The following is a 23,628-nucleotide window of genomic DNA, read 5'->3' as shown; positions in this document are numbered from 1 at the left end:
TTGTCAAAAAATGTCTGCGCTGGGGAGAAGAGAGCAGCTTCCATCATATCCAGGAGGAAATGATGAGGAAGGCCACAGGGTTCGGCTCCATCAGTAGATGGGACAGGGGTTGCCTGCCTGCAGCAATGGGCCTCATTCACCAGGCTGGAGAGTGTGCAGCCCTGAACACAACATCCTGGTGGTGAGTGGCTTCATCACTCACCCCAGCCCATCCAACACTATCGTCACAGGCAGCCTCTGCACATTGCCTCAGGAACTCAAGTTGCAGTGAGATCACCGTTCCCAGTGCAGCAGTGAACAGTCTGAGCAAATCTCCTTTCTAAAGTTCAGGAAGGTCCTTACTTATGTATTTTTTGGAACCCAGGACAGAGAATGCTGTGAGGAATTAGCACTCTGGATTTGAAAGCAGTGTTTCCAAACTAGGCCTCAATATTGCAAGTGGTGTGTGTTTGAACCTTGAACTGTTGAGTATGGTCCATTAGCTGCATAGAGCACCCACCTCTAAAACTACTTGTAGAGATTAGTAATTAATTCCAGATTAGTTGCGATTTGATTTCTGCAGATCATTGTTCCAAATGGACTTTTGATGCTTACAAACTTCTCAGGACTTTGTATTATCCACAAGGAGTTGTGTACCAGGATCTCACTGAGTGGGCGTACAAGTCCTCTGTATTATGCCAGGGCACTCAGTAGCCATTCCTCTGAGATTGTAGGCTGACTGTGGATCAGCAGGGAAAGGGGAGAGGTAAAGGGCTGACACATACAGCACGATAACAGGTCCTTTCGGCCTATGAGCCCGTGCTGCCCAATTACACCCAATTCACTTACAATCCCAGGTACATTTTGAACGATGGGAGGAAACCCATGTAGACAGAGAGAGAACATACAAACGCCTTACAGAGAGCACCATTTTCGAGTCCCGGTCGCTGGCGCTGTAACAGCATTGAGCTAACCACTATGCTAACTGTGCCGCCCCTTCCAGGACCTGTTCTCCTGCATCCACATCGCAGAACAACAAGGTGTGAGTGTCTGCGCTCCCTTCTGCTGCGATGGAGGTGTGTGAGGACCGCTTCATCCGCGTCTGCGAAGTGGCTGTATCCCATACAGGATGAAGTGGTCAAATCCTAAAACGCCATAGGTTGTCTTCTTCTGTACATAAGTGAGGCCTCCGCTGCAGGAGAGCTAAGTATATATCACCTTCCATGCAAAGGCTGCAGGTTGGGCACACACATAACTGTGGGTAAGTGCAGAGTCCCATCTTTTGAGCATACACATTGAGTGGGGCTGAACCATTTGATGATGTACTCACTAACCTTGATCATTGAGTTTTAAGCCAAAATGCATTTAAGTACTTAGCACCTGGCTCCCTACGTTCACCTCCTGAGTCATCACCACCTCTCATGCTGTATATCTGGATATGTTCTTGCCTCCCTATTGATAGGATGGAGAACTTTTCTCCACCTCCCTACTTCCTGTTTAGAATTTCCAGAACATGCTCATCTTCAACAAAGGCTCTGCCTCGGGTATCCTTGCTGCAGACAGTCCCACTTGCCCATCCAGTCAAACCCTCCAAGATAGGCAGTAGGTACCTAGCCAAAGTCGAGCCTGCCTCATGAAATACTAACAGTGCACAAACCATTGGCTGGATGTTACAGTCACATGGTTAACATGTCAGGTCAAAAGGTCGTAGGTTAATCAGTATCACATGGGCAATGCCTGTCTCCCAGTGCTCCACAATTTGTGCCTATTTCACACAGCTCATTCCCAATGTGATATTGGTCAGGTAGAATTTCAGCCAGGGTGGTTCTAGTGTGGTGAAGCTGACAATAAAAGCTGCCCTCTTTCTTGCTGAAGATGCTGGTGTCCTTTGAAGGCTCTTCAAGAAAGGAGCAAGTTTTTCTGAGACAGAAGAGGGAATGAAACCAGATGAGAGCATGCAAGATGAACGAGCAACAATGGAGAGGCAGCAGAGGACGTTGGTGTGGCTGACAGATGAAAACTGCAGAGATTAAATTGGACTACAACAGATTTTAGTTAAATACTCGGGTGGTGATATTGACCAGGGAGCATTGGTGATTTGGATAAATTGAGAGCGGAGAGGAAAGGCATTTTGTAAACAGTGCTCTGGTTAGGATGGAGGATCTGGGTAGTTGCTATCCTTAATTATTTGGGGCAACATGCAGAAGGGTAGAGTTGGCGCAGACATCATTACCTTGCAGACATCGTTGTCATCAGCATCTGGCCGTTCCCTCTTCTCCTGAGCCATAGTGTAGCCTGTGTTTGGAGGGACATCACCGGTACTTGAGGGATTATTGTAAACAGCTGTGAGAATTTCTGAAGGGATGAAATGATTAATCACATTGATGGTGATAAATAAGGAATCACACCTCTAAAGGTGTCTGATAAACACTAATTCTCCTGTCTCCATTTGTTCCTTGAATGCAAACTAGCCAACATTGAGATCTCTTTTGTTCCAAGGACTCTAGGCTCTCCACAATTGTTCATTTCTTACTCAGTAACTCAGCAGACCAGAGTTCTGCATTATGAAGATGAAGTGCATTCTCCCTCCCACTCTATGAAAGATCATTGAAGTGTCGGACAAATTGAAATTCCTTCCTCACTTCTTCAATGCCTTCCTCTCTCCAAACTCATCACCCACTTTTCGTTGTATTAAAGTAATGAAGAGGTTTGTGGATGTCAAGCCGAGCCACCTTTATTTATCGTTCATACCATGCTTGTATGGTAAAGACAAGATAGCTTTTCTCCAGGACCACAGAGTATATTTACATAAATATAAGTCAGAATAGAAAGTAAACACATTAAAATATTAAGATGTATACAGAACGGGTTCATGGTACACTATCCACAAATGTTCTGGGAAATCAGGAGCCTGATGGCTTGGGGAAGAAAAATTGCCCAATCTGGACATCAGGGTCCGAGTGCTACGGTACCTCCTGCCAGATGACAGAAGGGAGAACAGTTTACATGAGGGGTGTGTGGAGTCCTTCGCAATGTTTATTGCCTTTTGCCTGCATCGAGTGATGTAGAGGTAGGAAGAGAGCCCCCAGTGATCTTTTCCGCTCATTCCACTATCCTCTGTAAGGGTCTTGCAGCCAGAGGTGGGACAGCTTCCAAACCAGGCGGTAATACAGTTGCACAAGAGGCTCTCAATACATCCTCTGTAGAATGTAGTGAGGATGGAAGGTGGGAGATGAACTTTCCTTGGCCTTCGCAGGAAGTAGAAGCGCTGCTGGGCTTTCTTGGCTACAGAGCTGGTTTTAAAGGACCAGGTGAGATTCTCCGCCAAAGAACTTATACTCTTGATGAGCTCAACGGTCAAGCCATCAATGGTCAGCAGAGCGAGGTCCCACTGGGCCCTCCTGAGGTCAATAATCCTCTCTTTTGTTTTATTAATGTGACAGGATATGTGTCATTAAATGCAGCAGACTAGGAAGTGTTGGGGCAGAGCCTTGCTTTTTCCCTTATTTATAGCAACAGTATGTTACATTCCTTCAACCTTGTCCACCCCTTTCCTTCTCATCACAATTAATGTTTCTTTCTGTATTTATACCATTGCCTGGTTTGAAAACTTAAATGCCCTGGAACGCAGAGGACAGAAGAAAGAGGCAAACCCAGCCAAGTTGTTGCTCACAGAGGACAGCTCCATATTTCTAACTGGTTCAGCTTCCAGGAGTATCCCAACCTCTTAGGAAGGCCCAGCTATAATTGTTACTTTGCCTTTTCCAGTCCTTCGGTCCCCAAACAACTGATTTTTTTTAATATCTGCTCTCATTTTTCATTTAATTTGAAAACTTTAAACAAATTATCCCTTAAACTTCTAACCTCCCAGAAATATAAACCTTATTTGGTTAACTTCCTGTCATTGGGAGTCTATATATATCCCACCAAAGATGTGGTGCATAATGTTGTCATTCTACTAACAAGGGTTTTGTGTCACTAAACCATAATTTCTGCTCCCTTTATATCTTTACAAAGGCCAGACTGCCAACAGACGTCTTGGTTACCTGTCGTACCACTTTAATGGTGTGTGCACGTAGATTGATATGTGGATTCCTTCACCTTTTCTCTCACCATTGCGTTGGGTTCATGGAGTTCTACAGTCTTGTGGCACAGAACAGACCCTTTAGCCCAGCTTCATCCATCCCAACCAAGATGAGATGGCCCATTTGCATGCATTGGGTCCATCTAAAGCAGGGGGTCCCCAAACCTTTTTAGACCACCGACCCCTTCATGAAGTAGTTGATCCCTCAAGGCATGAATCCGGGGGGGGGGGAGGAGAGGAGTGGTGGCAGTGCTAAATGGGAGGGTTGGCGGAACTGGACAGGAGGGGGCGGTGGGGAGGCAGCCCTGGACAATGGGAGAGCACCTCTGGACAGGACGGGGTGGGGGGGGGGGGGCGCACTACCAGAGATACAAAGAACACATATGTCTTTCTTCTACACTCTGTCTGTCTTACCATTCGCTCTCAACTTATTCAAAGGCTGAAGCCAAACACAACATGGCAGCCAGCAAGGGCAGCTCTCCCGAGAGGTTGGCCACCACTGCCATGGGCACTATTTTCCACTGATAATATCAACTTTGGGAACTCCTGATTTAAACCCTTTTGATCCATATACCCTGGGTAATTGTATTCACCTCTGTAGCTTCCTCCGGATACCAGGCCCATGTAATTTGTCACAATTTTGTCCATTTACACAATTCATTCCTGTCTCCTCATAATTTAAAATTCCACCTAAACTGCTCACAGCACACCCCCTCCTGCCTCGCCCCTCAGCCAACCTGGATGGATAGCTTCCCCTCCCATTTAAAACAACAGTAAATAGTCACGATTCCATCATGGAGTCCCCAGCAGCCACATCTTACTCATCTCAGAACCAACCTGTGATTCTGACTCTCCTTCCCCTACTGCTTGTGCAGATCCCAGGTCAGATCAATCAACCTTCAGTTTATCCTCCTGCTTCGAGTAACAAACCCGAGTGCAGTGTAGAACTCACTGTCGTGCAAATCAGTGGAGGCCGGATCATTAGGAGTATTTAGACAGGAAATGGATAAGTATTTAATTAGCAAGGGATATGGGGAAAAGCCTAGAAATTGGAACCAGGTGTGAGCATAGTTCAGCTTAGTGTAGAGTCGATGGGCCTAGTGGCCTGCTTCTGCTCCTTTATCTTGTGATCTTGAGAAAAGTCCTTGAAAACAGTTGACTGGACGTTTATATTCCACCCCTTTAGTCGACCATTCTGTAATGCTCTGGATCCTAGAGGAGACTCCACATATTCCCCATATGACCACTATTCCTCCCTTATTAGCTTCCAGTCTCCATCTTCTTTTCTTAACGTATTCCCCAACCCGCAGTCCTTTATTACCTGTAGCTAATTCTAGCTGTCCCACTGACACCTGACTTCATCCCCTCATCACCTAGATCCACCCACCAAGTGCCAGTTTTTTTTTTAACTTGGCCCTCCTCCCCTCACATCTCTGCGCTGGCTATTTCAGAGCATCTCGACCTGAAACTTTTCCCTCCACGGTTGCCGCCTGACACGCTGAATTTCTCCAGCCAGTTCGTTTGAATTTTTTTACCTTCCAAGATTCTCGTTATTTTCTGCTTTCTTTTAATTCATTCAGGGTGACGATACAGATGCGGTTGACCTTTACTAACCCTCTTGACTAGCCTGGGCAAGCACCCGGTTAGCAACGGGCACCAGATGCCAGCATTGCCAGTGGGGGAATAGTGATCAGAGACTAAGCTCTGACTTGCCATTTGATTCAAGAATGACAGTAGAAATGACTGCATTGCACCCAGCCCAAACCACAGAGGCGATTAAATTTCCACAGTTAGTATGCCAAACACAGAAATTGCAGCTGTGCAATTCCAGAATATTCCATCAAACCAGTTCTGAATATAGTATCAGGCATCTTGCTTTTGTGCTCAGTGTAGTACTGTACTTTAACGGTCGATACTAGAAGCAAGGTCCTGTTCCATTGGTGTGTGTAACCATAGCAACGACAAACCAGGCTGATTTAATTCCCCATGCAGTCTCCTTGCAATTCCAGACTACGGTAAAGGAGATAGAGTTAGTCAGACATCAAAACGTTTGGTCTGATTCTGGGAAGAAGTGGTTATTTTTCAGAACGTGGACTCACCTCTGGAGACACAGCAACCCATCACGAGCAGTGCAGAGAGAAGCAAAGTCTATTTTCTGCTTTCTTTGCAAGGTTGTACCATATCTTTTTTTTGTTGGTGATTACAATCTTCCTGAGAGTATCTGAACACACTGCTTGCAGAGGCAACTGGTACTGACGTCAGTGATTTCAATCTCAGAGTCCCCAGTCCGCACATCTGAGCTGCACTGAGACCAGAAAAACACAGACACAAACACACAGGGACACTGAGCTGATAATCACACACTACCTTCACATTAACACATTCATGACCAGGATCATGGTTTTCTCTGATGACGACGATGTTTGTCATACCTAATCCTTGCTTTGATTGATTGCCTGACCCACCAATCTAAAAATCCAACATTTCGCAGAACAAACACTTTTCAACAGGTGTCTGTGCGATATTCAAGCTGATGGGAAGAGAATATAACATTCAATTTGTATCTTGTGGTTGTTGGAAAGTAAAGATTTGTCTGCTATTTCAATCGCTCCACAGCAGATGCAATTATCACTGGCTCTCCACTCAGCTCTGGATCACCTGGACTACACCAACTACTCCTCATCGACTACCGCTCAGCTTTCTACACCATCATATCCTCAATGCTGGTCAACAAGCTCCAAAACCTGGCTCTCTGCACTCACCCTTACAACTGGATCCTTGACTTGCTCATCGGAAGACCACGGTCAGTATGAATTGGAAACAATGTCTCCTGTTCACTGACAATCCACACAGGTGCACCTCAAGGATGCAGGCTTCGCCTGCTGCTCTACTCGCTATAAACCCATAAATGTGTGGCCAGGCACAATTTAAGTGCCGTCTACAAATTTACTGATGACACCATGATTGGTGACAGAATCACAGACGGCAATATGGAAGCGTACAGGAGGGAGATAGATCAACCCGTTGAACAACTTGCACTCATTGTTAGCAAATCCAAGGGAATGATTGTGAATTCAAGGGTGGGGAAAATCAAAAACTGGCCCTCATTGAGCGGTCAGCAGTGGAAAGGGTTAAGAACTTCATCTTTCTGGGTGTCAACATCTCGAGGATCTGTCTTGGTACCTCCATATTAATGCAATCGTGAAGAGGAGTTTGAGGAGATATGGAACATCACCAAAGACTCTTGCAAATTTCTACAGGTGAGCATTGTTGTCTGGTATGGAGGACAAGAAAATACTACAGAGAGTTGTGAACTCGGCCAGCACCATTACGGGCACCTGCCATGCCCTCCGCTACCATCAGGAAGAAGGTGCAGGAGCCTGAAGATGAACACTCAGTGGCACAAGGGCAGCTTCTTCCCCTCCACCATCTGATTCCTAAACGGACAATGAGCCACAGACACTGACTCACCTTTTCACTTCCTTTACACTAATTTATTTTTCAATATAATTTTAGAGCAATATTTGCTCTGTGAAGCTGCCGCAAAACAATGAACTTTCACAACAATAAATTCTGATTCTGAAATCCCAGTAAGGTTTTACTACATCATATTATTCTCACATCATCTTATTCTGGCCATTTTATCAACTCCTTTAAGTAAATGCACATTGAAGTAACCAAGCACAGCCACACAGGGAAATAATGGCTATTTACTGCATCCTATGCTGTGACTCATTCCAGACCTCCAAGCATTTACCTTTGATAACAGTGAGCTGTCAGCAAGAGAGATAATTATTTGTCTTTATGGTTCAACATGTTTTTTTGAAATGGGGTAGCACAAAATGAAAATTAAAAACTCCTTCTACCCCTCGGCTGAGCCCATGGATAAAGTGTGCATTGTACGAAGATGGCCACAGCAAAAATAAGCTAGGAGAGAGATGTTCTGTTTTGAAAGAATGTTATTAGCATTTTTTATGCCCCTTGCAACCTTTTGAATCCGTGTCTTGTTTTTCTAAATGATTTGATATAATATTGAGCTGGAAACGAAAGAACTAACCTTGAACCTCAACTGAACCAGGCCATTGATGCAAGTACTGATCTAGAATGAATAGAAAGTGCATTTATATAGCTCCTTTGGAGTTGTCACAGCACTTTACTGCAAGATTTGAGTGACTGGTATATCTGTGGAGGAAAAAATGAGATACTTAAAGCACAACAAGTGCTTATAAACAGTGCTGAGATAAATAACTGATGGCATGTCCTCTACCCCAGGGAGAAGAACAGTAGGTGCTTTGGTACTCCACCAACTACAGCTTTCCCTCCAATGCACAATGCAGCCTGCCTTGAAGTATCTCATCATTCCTGGGGTCTAAACCCTGGAACTCCCTTCTCCACAAAGAATTGCTGGGGAAACTCAGCAGGACAGAAGGGTGCAGACCTGAAACGTTGACTGACCATTTCTACCCTTGGCTTCTGCCTGACCTGTTGAGTTCCTCTGGCTGTTCTTTGCTTGCTCCAGATTCCAACACCTCCAGCTCTGGAGGTTCAGCACTGAGAGAGAGTCTTCACCAGAAGCTCTGACAGCGATGTAACCGTTGCAAAGATAACACTGGCCTACGAAGATTTTGCTTCCTGAACACTTCTGGGTGCATTTTATGGGTTTTGGCCCACTGATCACGAAAATCACCTTGATATTTTCCTTTTAAAATATTTTTCTTGATGTTTATATTATTCAAAATTGAACCTTACTGTTGTATAACGTAAGGTTCAAAAGATAAGATTTTTTTTTTAAAACCTTATAATTCAGAACCCCTACTATTAAGCTGACGCATAGGAATCAAGTGACATCAACCTGGAGATGGACAGCACCGCTTCAGAACAACATGAATTCTCCATGAATGGATAATAAATGGGCCCCACATCTTTTGGAAGTTAATATTTGACTCTTTAATGGCATATCTAATTTTTTTTTTGTGAACTTAAACAAGACATAATATCCCTTAACCATTGTGTATGTGCAGGTGGAGAATTGTCTTTCCATTTCATCAAAATTGCACGTCTGGCCATCAATGAAGTAAATGATAAAATTTAGTTTCGAGTTGGAATCAGTAAAACATCATCGTCTTGAAATTATCCAAATAGAGCAATTAAAGGGCAAGGTTCCATTTTGAACTTGAGAATCACCAATAATGTTTGAAAGAGATCGTTCCAAAATTTTTTTTAAACTAGGGCAAGTCCAGAACATGTGAACCAAAGAAGCCTCAGCAAATTTACATATAAATCCTCTATGTCACATAGAGGATTTATATCCAAATAAAAACAAGCCAATTTAACTTTGGACATGTGTACACTATGGATCACTTTAAATTGCAACAAACAGTGTCATTCACAAAAGCAGGTCATATTAATTAGATTACAAATAGAGTCCCAAACCTCATCTGAGAATGAAAGATTCAAATCCTGTTCCCAATTATTCTTGATCTTAACCAATGAGGCCATTCTTAAATCAAGCAAATTATTATAAATAAGAGAAATTTCTCATTAATATTTTTCCTATCACCCACCATTTTTTAGATATAACCTATTTTTGTGATTTCCTGTCATATTTTGTCTACTAGTATATTGCCTGCAAAGCCAACTGTTTTGGTCAGTCCAAGCATGTCTGGGCATGCACTCAGTGCAGGTGCTATACAAATGTTGTCTTAGACATGGACATGCTTATCAGGATAGATACAGACAGGTTATAAAAGCAGCTCACATATACAGATGCTGTGCATTACATCAATTAGAACTGGTCTTGTCAGCAATGCCCAGAGCCTGAAAAATTAATTTAAAAAAAAGTAACCAGTGAAATCATTTTTGGTGATTACTGTAAGTCCAGGGCACTTACAGTAATCATTTCTGCATGTTTTTGGAATTGTGCCATGGGACGTTTTGTAGCCAGGGTTTTGGTTTAATGATTCACCTTTAAAATTAGTTCCTGCTCAGTATGAACCTACCACAGACCTGACCACTGCCGGTCTCAAAACACAAACAGAAGCCACATTGGTGTAGAGGGGGTTCTGAGCTGAGTCAGTGTGTGAGACTAGTTTCTGCTCCAGGCTTGAGCTTCGACTGCAGTTTCACAACATGTCAAGTTTATTATCATCTGATTGGACAAGTAAACCCAACAAAACAGCGTTCTCTTGTCCTCGGTTCAAAACATGCAGACAAACAACCATACATAATACACATACCAACAAACAATACAGGACAAGTATTCATCTAAATAAATAAATATTGTTTCGTAAATATGAGAGTCTCGGATGGTCAGTGTGAGCAGTTTCTTTGGTCGTTCAGCATTCTCACTGCTCATGGGAAGAAGTCGTTTCTCAGCCTGGTGGTGCTGGCTCTGATACTCCTGTATCTTTCTCTTTCCTGACAGGAGCAGCTGAAAGATGCTTTGTGCAGGGTGGAAGGGGTCCTCATTGATTTTGTGTGTCTTCTTCAGACATCAATCCCAGTAAATCACATCAATGGGGAGGAGGGAGACTCCAGTGATCCCCTCTGCCGCCCTTATGGTCCCGTGAATTGACCTCCGATCCATTTCTCTGCAGCAACCGTACCGCACTGTGAGGCAGCCGACCAGGACACTCTCAATAGAGCTCCTGTAGAAGGTTGACATGACAGTGGCCGGTAGCCTTGCCCACTCCAATCTTCTCAGGAAATGCAGTCACTGTGGAGACTTCCTGACAAAGTAGGGAGATTTTGTGTAACTGCAGCATAACTGTAACTGTGTAACTGTGTAGCTACCGGGTGACTACAGTTCTTTCTGCAAAACCATGTCACCAGGGCTGAGGAATTTACCAGCCACAGCCTCATAGGTGGAATTGCTGCAACCTGTTGCAGGCCTCAGTGGCCAGTGACTCCATTCAATCCTGAGTCCAGGTCATCAGCAAGCATCCAGCTGGTGATCACCTGTTACACAGCACTGCCACCTACAGGAGCCATGGGCCATTACACTGAGTAAGAGAAAGTCTGCATAAGTGCAGTACGCAAACGTGCTGGAGAAATTCAGCAGTTCGTTACTTCCTCTGGAGTTTGCATAACTTGCTAAGTTTCTCCAGTACATTTGGGACATAACGCTGATCTCCCTCGACTGACAGAAACAAGCACCATTTCACCGCTATCGAAACATTAGGAGGCGAAGTAGGTCATGTGAGCCCTTCTACCTTTCAATGAGACCTGTGGCTGATCTGACCCTGGCCATTTCTCTGTGGCACAGCTCAGGTGCTCTGTGTCTCGAGATGGCTGCAGGATCCATTGGTTATCATTTTTCAGAATCTCAATAATATCATCGTGAAGAAAACATGTCAGCGCCTTTAGGAGTTGGTGGGGGTTTGGTATGACACCGGAAACCTTGACAAACTTCTATGTACAGTATATGTAGTTGAAAGTGTGCTGACAGCTGGATCATGATGTGGTCTGGGGGCAGCAATACCCCTGAGTTTAAAGCCCTGCAAAAGGTGGTGGACACCCCGCCCAGCACATCACAGGCAAAACCCTCCCCAACATCAAGACAATCTACGTCAATGCCATCGGAGAGCAGCAGCAATCATCAGGGATCCACGCCACCCAGCACACGGTCTGTTCTCGCTGCTGCCATCAGGAAAAAGGTGTAGGTGCCATAAGTCTCACCCACCGGATTCAGGAACAGCTGTTGCCCCTCAGACTCCTCAACAACAAACTCAATCCGGAACTCATTTAAGGACTCTTTGTTCATTATTTATCATTGAACATTTAATTTTCTTCTGTATTGCATAGTCAACTTGTTTACATTTCTCTCTTTTTTTGTATCTTTTTCTTGAGTACAGTTTACACCACTTATAAGTGGAACTTCTGCTTGGCCCACAGGGAACAAGAATCTCAGGGTTGTATGTGATGTTGTGTATGAGGCCTGACAATAGCCCTGAACTTTGAAACTTAAACCTCTTCCTTGGTTAGGACTGATGAAAAGTTCTCACTTTGATCCTCTACCTCCTTTTCCTTTCCAGTTCCTCCTGTCATCCCTCTGACAACCACTTTCCTCCTCACGTGCAGAGAATACTTTTCGAGTCCCCAGTCTTTCATTTCCTTTCTAATCTCCCCTCTGGGTGATCAGTTTGCTTCACAAATCATGTTAACAATTTGTGAGTTATTTTTTGACTCTCCAAATTGTCTCCATAAATGTCTCCCTTGACATTCTATGCATTACGATCACTGAAGCCCCTTACTGCAGCCTACAGAGGATAAGGGTACCTTGCACAACAAATGTACACTACTGTAGCAGCCTCTGCTGTTTTGTTGGCTTCAGTAAAGAAACTCCTATTGCTAGTTCATCCCTTATTATGGATAATAAATAAGATCTGCCTTAATTTGCAGCAGATCTAAAGGAATATGGGCAAAAACCTGCCATCGACAAATCAGAGGTAGTTGTGACCAGGTTCTCAATGGCCCCCAGAGGGGGTCAGAGACTGATAAAAGAACGTCTGAATACTTGGCCCTCTATAATAAGGGCAACATGGTTGGTGTAGCAGTTAGTGCAACGCTTTTACAGCGCCAGCAATCGGGACCGGGGTTCCAGTCCCGCACTGTCTGTAAGGATTTTCTATGTTCTCCCTGTGTCTGTGTGGGTTTCTCCGGGGGCTCTGATTTCATCCCACTTTTTGAAACGTACTGGGGATGTAGGTTAATTGGGTGTAAATTGGGCGGCACGGACTAGTGGGCCGAAATGACCTGTTACCGTACTGTAAGTCTAAATTTATAAATTTAAATTTAAATACTGAAAGCTTGAAGATGGTATCAAATGAAAGTCACATTATTTGAACAAATTTCGGAACCGAACATGGAACACAGCAGAGAGGGCCTACCGCGGACCTCCACCCCCTAAAATGATAGAAGACGAAATTACCTGACCCAGTGTGTAAAAGTAGATGACACAATTTTCTTGTTTATTTTCCTTGTGTGATGACATTGTTTAATGGGTTTATTGAATTGTATATATTGAAAGTTTAATGGGTTTGGAGGAGGCTGGGAGGGAAGGGGGGGGGAAAGGGGAGAAAATGACACTGTGTATATTCAAGAGGGAAATGCTTATGTGTATTTTGGTTAATATGGTTCATAGAGTGAAAAATGTTTAAATATTTTTTTAAAAGATGGTATCAAATGGAACAACATATCATATCCCTCCTCGACAACCTTAAACCCAGTGGCTGAACTTTGAATTTTAGAAGATTACGGTAACCTCCACCACTATCTAGTCCCGTTTCACTTTAACCCACCCTTCTACCACCTCCCAGTGGTTTCCTCCTCTTCCCGTCTCACCGCTCTCCTGTCCAGTACAATATCCACCTCAGCCTTTCCCCAGGTTGTCACCCCTTCATATCTCTCCGTCTCCATCTCAGCTCAAAACGACGAATGTCCATTTCTCTCCATCTTCTCTTTGTTCACTCAAAATCCCAGCATCTGTGTTTTGCAGTTCCTCCTATGAGATAGAAGTCTCCTCACTCCCTGGATGAATAAAGGTTGGTAATGACATCCAAAGTGATGGTAGAAGCAGTCAAGTAAATAGAGACCCAGTTGAGATCAGGAGTGTGGGAGGCAAAGCTCCCATGAGTGTAGTTCCGCATTTATGTCTGTTCATGTATCTCTGTGTGTTTCCATTCGTGTGACAGTACAATCTCTTGTGCGTCCATGCAAGTATGTAAGTGCTTGTGTGTCTGTGAGCTTGTTTGCATGTGTGTGTGTGTGTGTGTGTGTGTGTGTGTGTGTGTGTGTGTGTGTGTGTGTGTGTGTGTGTGTGTGTCTGTGTGTGTGTGTGTGTGTGTCCATGGTGGTGTTTCTCCAGACTTCCTTGCTATTGGAAGTAGCCCTCATTGCGCCAAGACACTGCCCAACCTGCAAGGATTTATAAACAGTCCTCAGAACCGGAGTGGGAGTGAGTCGCCCTGAAGCTCCAGCACCAAACCAAAGATTTCGACAAAACTAGCCTCTCCTTCCTTCACTTCCTTGAGCTTCCCCTGTATTTTGACAAGGTTAACCAGGCCCTCAAACTCCAATGCCTCTTCCTCCGTCATCTGCCTGCTTGGTAACCAGGCCGTTTGCAGCTTGATATTTGACTCCAAGTTAAGGCTTGAACTTTGTCCCTACTCCGTCAAGAGCTTGGGGCCCTGCTGCTGATACCCGAATCCAGGCCCAGTTATTGCCAGGTTAGACCCACGGTAAATAGTGCAACCTGCACTGCTTGATTCACCTCACCTCTTGAATTATACACCCACATTGGCTGGTGGTCAACTAGTGCCTTTTTAAAAATCACCATCCTCGTTTTCCAATCTCTCCATGGCTTCACCTCTCCCTATTTCTGGAATTTCCTCCAAGCTTTGCACACTGAGCCCTCTCCTGAACTTTTTGACCATTGCACTTCCTGGAGTTAAACCATTTCTCTGCCAGGTCTTCAGCTCCCAAAGTCCTTTGCTCGGCAATTCCCTTCATGAACCTCTCTTTCGTTCCATCTTTCAAACATTCCTCGAGACCTCTTTCGGTGACCAAGCATCAGGATATTGGTCCGAAGAGCCCTCAGTGTGGTGCAGAGCCACATTGATTAATATTTCTGAGTGGCTTTGAGGCATTTCCTGCTGGTACAGCTGGAACAACAAAGGATCTCGACACCATCCGGGACAATTCTTTATCAGAACCTCAGCTGCATTCTGCTTTCCACCTCCCCCCCCCCCCCCACCACTGCAGGTGCTGCATGACATCACATGCAGGATGCTCAAACTCTTTCCTGACATCCAGAAGGACGCAGGCAGTGCGTGTATGGGAACATCAACCTGAAGGTACGCTACATCCTGACTTGCAATTCCCTCCTGCCTCAAAACTTTAAAATTCCATCTGATGTCATGACGGGGTTCTTTAAAATTTGAGAAATTTTTTTCATAGCTTGATGGTCAACCGTCCCGCACATGCGCAAAGCTGTCTTGGGGTTTCCGCCGGCGCCATCTTTGCGGGTCAACGCAAAGACAGCTCCAGAGGACGTTCCCTCACCTGGGTCCTCACCGGTTGATCCAGAAGGTAGTTCAGCGGCCTGCTTCGGAGCCAAGGTCTTGTAGTCAGAGGCTTTTTCTTTTTTTCAGCGATGTAGTTAAAAGAAAGTTAACTATTTTATAATCACTTTAAAGTATTTTTCAGCGGGCGTGGCAAGATGGCGTAAGGAATATACGTGCCTTCCAGCCCTCTCCTGACTCTGATTTATTGTTTTGTTTCTAAGTGCCCGTTAAAATTCTTTAAAAAGTTTAAAAATAGTAAGAGATGTTGAATTAATGCCTAATGGTACATTTGTTAAAAAAAAGTAAAAGAAAACGCCAACAGATCGTTAAAAAATTACATTTCCCGAAATTATCTGAGCCTACCTGTTTACAAGAAGCCAGGACTTAGCGTGGAATAGATCCAGGAGAAGAAGTGCAGGATTCGGCATTGGAGCCCCGCTCTGTACCGGTAGGGCTCTCTAAAGATGGCACTTGGCAGCCTTTAGAACAAAGGGCTGGCTGGGTGCGTGTATTTCAAACAACGACCGCTGTGAGCGCTGTCACCGAGACTTTGACAGCTGAATCAGCTGGGGCGCCGCCAGCTGGAGAGTTAAAGAGCCGACCTCCGATTGATATAGCGGTGGCGCTGCGAAATGCACCGCCAGTTATGACATTTTCCCCAGGTATGGATATAATGGAGGCTTTTGAGGAAATATGGCTTAAGGATAACCCTGACTATCAGCCTCCTGATATTGCTGAGGGGGCTGTGGCAGGGGTTTCTACACGGAGCCATACTGCAAGAAAGGCTGCTAAACCAAGGGAAGGGACAGAAGACCCTTTGGTTTCTCAGAAACAGCAGGATCCTACTATGTCTGAATCTACTTTTGCTGATATGATTGTTAAGAATCTTGAATTTAAGATATATTCTTCAATGAAACAGCTAGGTAACTCTATGACCCACGTCTATTCTAAGCTTAATGAATTGGTGAATATCAATACTCAACAGATGGCTGACTATGGAGCATTTAAACTTGAAACCACTGAAAGACTTGATATGTGTGATCAAGGTTTAGTTGATGTACAAGACCAACTGCAAGATGCAAACAAAACACTTGAAACATTGCAGATTCAGAATAAAAATCTAGCAAAAAAAGTTGATAATTTGGAGAACCAATCTAGACGGAACAACGTAAAAATTGTTGGTTTGCCAGAAGATATAGAAGGGCCAGATCCAAGAAAATTTTTTACCGAATGGATTCCACGAGTGTTAGGGCAAGACAAGTTCCCTGAAGGTTTAATATTGGAACGTGCTCATAGAGCTTTAAGAAGGAAACCTTTTTCAGGACAGAATCCGAGACCTGTTCTGGTCCGTTGTTTAAACTATTGTGATAGAGAGACAATTTTACATGTGGCTATTAGAAATGCTCAGCAAAATAGATCTCCTTTGATGGTCCAGAATAATCGTGGTTTTTTTTTATACGGATTTGAGTCAAGAAACTATGTTTCAACGACGTGAATTTAATTCTGTGAAAGAGCTGTTGTGGAAAAAAGGATACGAGGCAACTTTTAGGTACCCTGCGGTATTGAAGATTTTTCAGGATGGATATCAGCCAAAGTTTTTTGATAATCCTAAAGAAGCTATGGACTTTGCTCAATCTTTACCGATCACGCAATTTCAAGAACGACGTAGTCCTCCTCGGTCTCCAAAGAGAGTGGAGATACAAGATGGGAATCAGATTCCAAGAAGAAATGGAAGCAATGGTGGTCGAAGTGATAAAATTGATTTTAAAAATAATATATCTTTTTTTTAATTTTTTTTGGAAGATTTTAGTCATTGATGATAGTTTAATATGAAATGGGAGTTGGGTGGGCACTATTTTCCAGAAGTCGTCAGCTACGTGTGAGTTATCTCAAACCCAGTATTTTGTGGGAGTTACTGCATTGTGCGGTTTAAACAGGAGAAGGTAGTAGTAACCTCCTGCCTGTTTTTCTTTTCTTAATTTTTGGGTTAAGGAGTGAAGTTTTTTTTTATTACTTCTTTAAAAATAAATATTTTTTTTCTTTTTTTTTATTTGTTTTTGATTGTAGTTTTAAGAGGGAATAAGAGGAGGGTTTTTTTGGGGGGGTTCTTTTCTTTTTTTCTTTCTTTTCTTTTTTTTTCTTTTTTTTCTTGTGTTGAGTTGCTGTAAGGAATGTCTAAATTGAAGTTTGATTCTTTTAATGTTCAGGGTTTAAATAATCCCATTAAGCATAAGAAAGTACTTGCTTACTTAAAAAAATTAAAAGTTGATGTGGCTTTTTTACAGGAAACTCATTTGACAGATAAGGAACATTTGAAACTCAAACGTGAATGGGTTGGACAAGTTTTTTATTCTTCATTTAATTCAAAAGCAAAAGGAGTGGTAATTTTGGTGCACAAGAATTTACCATTTCAGTTACAGAATGAAGAGAAAAATGGTGGAAGATTATTAAAATTGAACTGTACAATTTTTAATGAAGCTTGGACTTTGCTTGATGTTTATGCTCCGAATGTTGAGGATACAGCTTTTGTTGTCGATATGTCTTTATTACTTGGACAATCAAATTCTAATGTGATGATTGGGGGAGATTTGAATGTGGTGTTGGAGCCTTTATTGGACAAGTATCCAAGAGTAATTAAGAAATCGAAGATGGCAGTTCAAGTAACTCATATGATGTCAGATTTGAATTTAGTTGATATTTGGCAAAGATTTAATCCTACAGAGAAAGATTTTTCTTTTTATTCGTCACGACATAATTCTTTTTCTAGAATTGATTATTTTTTAATTTCAACACATTTGCAGGATAGGGTTACATCTGTGGATTATAAGGCAAGATTGGTTTCGGATCATTCATTATTATTATTAGAATATCAGAGTTCACAGGATGTTCAGAGAGCTCCAAGATGGAGATTCAACACTACGTTACTGCAAAAACCGGAATTTATTAGTTATTTAAAACAACAAATTGAGGTTTTTATTGGTAATAATAGTAATTCTGTTTCTAGTCATTTTATTTTATGGGATGCAATGAAAGCTTTTTTACGAGGTCAAATTATTAGTTATGCTTCTAAAGTAAAGAAAGAGAAAATTAAAAAGATTGAAGATTTAGAGAAAAAGATAACTGTTACTGAAAAAGAATTTCAAAAGAATGCTACTGAAACGCAAAAGAATCAGTTAACTAATCTAAAATTTAAATATAATGAATTACAAACTTATCGGTTTGAATGTTTAATGAACCGAACTAAACATAAATTTTATGAATGGGGTGAGAAAGCTCATAAAGTTCTGTCATGGCAGTTAAAAAAGGAACAATTATCTAGAATTATACCAGTAATTAGAAAGAAATTGGGTATTACTTTTAGTCAAAAGGAAATTAATGAGGAATTTTGTAATTTTTATAAAAAATTATATACTTCGGAATGTAAAGATGTAACTGAAGATGCTATAGATTCTTTTTTGAAAAATATTAAATTGCCACAATTGAATCAAGAAGATAGACAGGAGTTAGATAAATCCTTTACAGAAAATGAAATAGAAACGGCAATAAGAGATATGCCAAATGGAAAGGCACATGGTGAAGATGGGTTTTCTATAGAGTTTTACAAAACTTTTTATGCTGATATATTTCCTATTTATAAGGATGTTTTACCACAAATTTATGACACTTTTCGATTACCCGAGTCTTGTTCCAATGCAATAATTACAGTTATACCAAAAAAAGATAAAGATCCTTTACAGGTTTCTTCTTATAGACCAATATCGCTGTTAAATGTAGATTATAAAATTGTAGCAAAAGCTATGGCTAATCGATTAGCTCAATACTTGCCTAAAATAATACATAGTGATCAAACGGGATTTATAAAAAAATAGATAATATTTTGCATTTAATAACTTTGATAAATAAATCTAAATCTCAGATGAATTATCCAATAGTGGTTTCGCTGGATGCAGAAAAGGCTTTTGATAGAGTGGAATGGAAGTTTTTGTTTAAAGTACTTGAGAAATTTTGTTTTGGTTCTTCATTTATTGGATTGATAAAGGCTTTATATAATAGTCCAAAGTCCAGAATTGCTGTCAATGGGCAGATCTCAGAATCTTTTAATTTAACAAGGTCTACTAGACAAGGATGCCCATTGTCACCTGCTTTATTTGCTATAGTCATTGAGCCTTTGGCACAATTAATACGTCAAAATGAAAATATTAAAGGTATGAGAGTTTTGAATGAAGAATATAAGATTAATCTATTTGCTGATGATGTTTTATTATATTTGGTGGATCCGGGCATTTCTTTACCAGCAATTCAAGAATGTTTAGAAATTTATGGTCAATTATCTGGTTATAAAGTAAATTGGACCAAAAGTGAAATTTTATCAATTTGTAAAAACGATTATTCAATGTATAAAAGTATTACAAATTTGAAGTGGACCACACAAATTAAATATTTAGGAATTAATGTTAATACAGAATTTCAAGATTTATATTCAATTAATTATCTTCCTTTAATAAAAAGGATTAAATTAGATTTGATTAGGTGGAAGGATTTGCCTTTGGGTCGATTAGGGAGGATTAATACTATAAAAATGAATATTTTTCCTCAAATACAATATTTGTTTCAATCAATTCCTTATTTTTTAAATAAAAGTTTTTTAAGGATCTATATAAAGCAATTAGAGACTTTTTATGGAAGGGAAAATTTCCGAGGGTAGCGATGAGAAAGCTGATGTGGGATTTTCAATTTGGAGGTTTAAGATTACCGAATTTTCAACATTATTATGAAGCAGCTCAATTTAAATTTCTTATTGCATTAATGAATATGGATGATCCGCCTAGTTGGGCAAAGATAGAATTGGTGGTTATTTCAGAAAAATTTTCTCATGAGTTTTTGTTTCGATGGAATAAAAATTTATTACGAACTTATGATGTCCCAATATTGAAGCATTTATTAAATTTATGGACAAGTAAACTTAATAAACTGGGGCTCAAAAATAAATGGTCTGGACGATTGCCATTATATAACAATCAACTTGTTCCTTTTACAGTCTCCAATATTACTTTGAAACAGTGGGAAAGGAAGGGAATAAAAAATTTATCCGATTGTTTTTCTGAGGGATGTTTTTGTTCTTTTGATGAATTACAAAGGAAATTCGGTATTAGTGGAAACTCTGTATTTGTATATTATCAATTAAGAGCTTTTGTAAAACAGATATGTGGTCGACATATGATTTTATTGCCTGATTCTAATTTTGAGGAATACGTACTTTCAATACCACAAAAGAGATATATATCTGATTTGTATTGTATTTTACAAGAAATTGATAGTAAAAAAGATTGGGATAAAGATAAGTTGAAATGGGAAAAAGATTTAGGTTTTATAATAGCTGAAGAAGCCTGGATGGAAATTTGTCAGAATAGTATTAGGAAATTGGTTAATGCTAGATTAGCGATGATTAATTATAATTTTATACATCAGTTATATTTAACACCGGAGAAACTAAAAATGTTTGGTCTTAGTAAGTCGGATTGCTGTTTTCATTGTGACCAGACGGCTAATACTTTTTTGCATACTGTCTGGCTTTGTGATCGATTGCAACAGTTTTGGAAGGGTATTCAGTCTATATTTAATAGTTTATATAATATTTGTCTTGTATTAGATCCTGGTATATTTTTATTAGGGAATATGCAATCATTAATTGATTTGGGCCTACAAGATTATCAGATTTCTTTTATCTATTTAGCTTTAGCTGTGGCCAAGAAATGTATAGCTCTTACTTGGAAAGATAGAAATATATTAACTTTAGATAGGTGGTATTTGGAGATGAAGTTCTGTTTGACTATGGAAAGGATATCTTTTTCAATTCAGGATAGGATGTCTTTTTATAGGTTGAAGTGGACTCCGTTTGCTAAATATATGCATTTAAGTTTGATTTAAAAATGTTTTTAAGTTGATATTTTAGTATTGATTTTTTTGTTGTTGTTAGTATCTTTATTTGTTATGTCTTATCTTTTTTGTGTAAGTGGGCTTTTTTTATATAATATTGTTCATTTTATTAACTCTTCACTCTTTCACTCTTTATTTTGGGGGGGTTAGACTAACTTTAAGCTAGGTCATTAATGTTGTGTACTAATTATTGGGGGGGGGGGGTTTAGTTTATTTAGTCTGCCGATGTAGTATTGTAATTTTTATTATCTTACTTTTAATCTTTTTACTGTAACTTTTTATTTTATTCATGTTATAAAATCTTAAATAAAGTTTAAAAACAAGTATTTTTCATCTTTTTAAAAAAACCTTGCTAATTGAACACTTTTCTAATTAAATCCCACAGGAGTCGTGAGGCTGTATGTCGTCTCTCGCAGCATCATGTGACCTTCCCGTGGGATTCTTTCCACCAATAAGATGACACCTTCTCTGGGACAACACAGGATGGTCAATAGATATTTCATGTGGTGGGCTCAGGATATCTATCCAGAGAACATACTTTCAAAGATCCTGTTCACATCTTTCAAAAAGTGCAGATATAAATCTGTTTTTTTTTCTCAGATCCATTTAAAGGTCAAAATGATTGACACCAAGATAGGTAGGGTTCCATGAGGATGTATACTGGACATGACAGAAAAGATTAGAACACCTAATATTCCATCTGGGGACTCTTCAATGCCACAGCATTAACATCAACTTCTCCTGTCTCCATTAGCCCTGCCCCGAGTCTCTCTCTTTCCCTATCCCTCTGTCTATTTCTTCCAGCTCCCCACCCTCTCCCATCACCTCTCAGCATTTCTACCCTCCCACCTCTATCCACCTCTTACTTGTTAGTCTGCCCCTCCCTCCCTCCTCTCCTCTCCACTAATTCCCCTTAGTTTAGTTTAATTTTAAAATTGAATCAAGTTTAATTTAGTCAGTACTGCCCAATTACACCCAACTGACCTCCAAACTCGGTACGTCTTGAATGGTGGGAGGAAACCGGAACACCCGGAGGAAACCCACGCAGGCACATAGAAACATAGAAACATAGGAGCAGGAGTAGGTCGTTCGGCCCTTCGAGCCTGCTCCGCCATTCAATGAGATCATGGCTGATCTTAAAGTTCAGTACCCCATCCCCGCCTTCTCTCCGTAACCTTTAATTCCCTTATACTGAAGAAATAGATCTAATTCCCTCTTAAATATATTCAATGAATCTGCCTCTACTGCCCTCTGTGGCAATGAATTCCACAGATTCACCACCCTCTGGGTAAAGAAATTCCTCCTCATTTCAGTTCTAAATGGTTTGCCTATTATCCTCGAACCATGGCCCCGGGTTCTGGACTCCCCCACCATTGGAAACATCCCTTCTGCATCGATTGTGTCCAGTCCTGCCAGAATTTTATAGGTCTCTATGAGATCCCCTCTCAATCTTCTAAACTCCAGGGAGTACAATCCCAAATTGCGCAATCTTTCCTCATAAGTTATTTCTGCCATTCCAGGTATCAGCCTGGTGAATCGCCTCTGCACTCCCTCCATTGCAAGAACATCCTTCCTCAGATAAGGCGACCAAAACTGCACACAATATAGATATGTCAAGGTGTGGTGTGGTCTCACCAAGGCTCTGTACAGCTGCAGTAAGGTATCCTTATTCCTATACTCAAACCCTCTTGATATGAAGGCCAACATACCATTTGCCTTTTTAACCGCCTGCTGTACCTGCATGCTCGCTTTCAGTGACTGGTGCACAAGAACCCCTAGGTCTCCCTGCACTTCCCCATCTCCCAATCTATTGCCATTCAAATAGTAATCTGCCCTCTGGTTTGTATTACCAAAGTGGATAACCTCACATTTATCCTCATTGTAGTGCATTTGCCATGTATCTGCCCAGTCCCTCAATTTATCCAAATCATACTGGAGCTTCCTGGCCCCCTCTTCAGTGCACACAACCCATCCTAGCTTAGTGTCGTCTGCAAATTTGGAGATATTACATCTAATCCCCTCATCTAGATCCTTAATGTAAATTGTGAACAGCAGGGGTCCCAGTACAGATCCCTGTGGCACCCCACTGGTCACCGCCTGCCACTCAGAAAATGAGCCGTTTATCCCAAATCTCTGTCTTCTATCTGCCAGCTAGTTCTCAATCCACATCAATACTTTGCCCCCAATCCCATGAGCCTTGATTTTGCATGCCAGTCGTTTATGTGGAACCTTATCAAAGGCCTTTTGGAAATCCAGGTACACCACATCCACTGGGTCGCCCCCATCTATTTTACCTGTCACCATCTCAAAGAATTCCAGTAGATTTGTCAAGCACGATTTACTTTTTGTAAATCCATGTTGACTCTGTCCGATCCCTTCTCTGCTAGTCATATGCTCCGCTATTACATCCTTAACAATGGATTCCATCATTTTGCCCACTACTGATGTAAGGCTCACTGGCCTATAATTCCTCACTTTTTCTCTACCCCCTTTTTTAAATAATGGGGTAACATTAGCTACCCTCCAATCCATGGGTACTGATCCTGAGTCTATCGAGTTCTGGAA

General features: G+C 41.3%; 1 protein-coding gene across 2 annotated transcripts in view; it reads right to left on the bottom strand.

Moving 5' to 3' along the window:
- fam131c (family with sequence similarity 131 member C) overlaps window positions 1–23,628 on the bottom strand; it is a 44,313-nt gene that overhangs the window by 10,287 nt on the left and 10,398 nt on the right. Inside the window, exons 1-2 of one of the 2 annotated variants that reach the window (XM_069915314.1) lie at window positions 6,163–6,210; window positions 2,213–2,334 (exon numbers count right to left, since the gene is read on the bottom strand). In XM_069915314.1, the coding sequence (XP_069771415.1) occupies window positions 2,213–2,334; window positions 6,163–6,184 (144 nt within the window). In that variant the 5' untranslated portion in view covers window positions 6,185–6,210. Of the gene's footprint in view, window positions 1–2,212; window positions 2,335–6,162; window positions 6,211–23,628 lie in introns of those variants that run through there. The other variant, XM_069915312.1, reaches the window with a different exon arrangement.

The sequence above is a fragment of the Narcine bancroftii genome, chromosome 2 (genome assembly GCF_036971445.1).
Source record: "Narcine bancroftii isolate sNarBan1 chromosome 2, sNarBan1.hap1, whole genome shotgun sequence".
Taxonomy (NCBI): domain Eukaryota; kingdom Metazoa; phylum Chordata; class Chondrichthyes; order Torpediniformes; family Narcinidae; genus Narcine; species Narcine bancroftii.
Note: the sequence above shows the minus strand (reverse complement) of the source record. Positions and strands in the feature narration are given on the sequence as shown.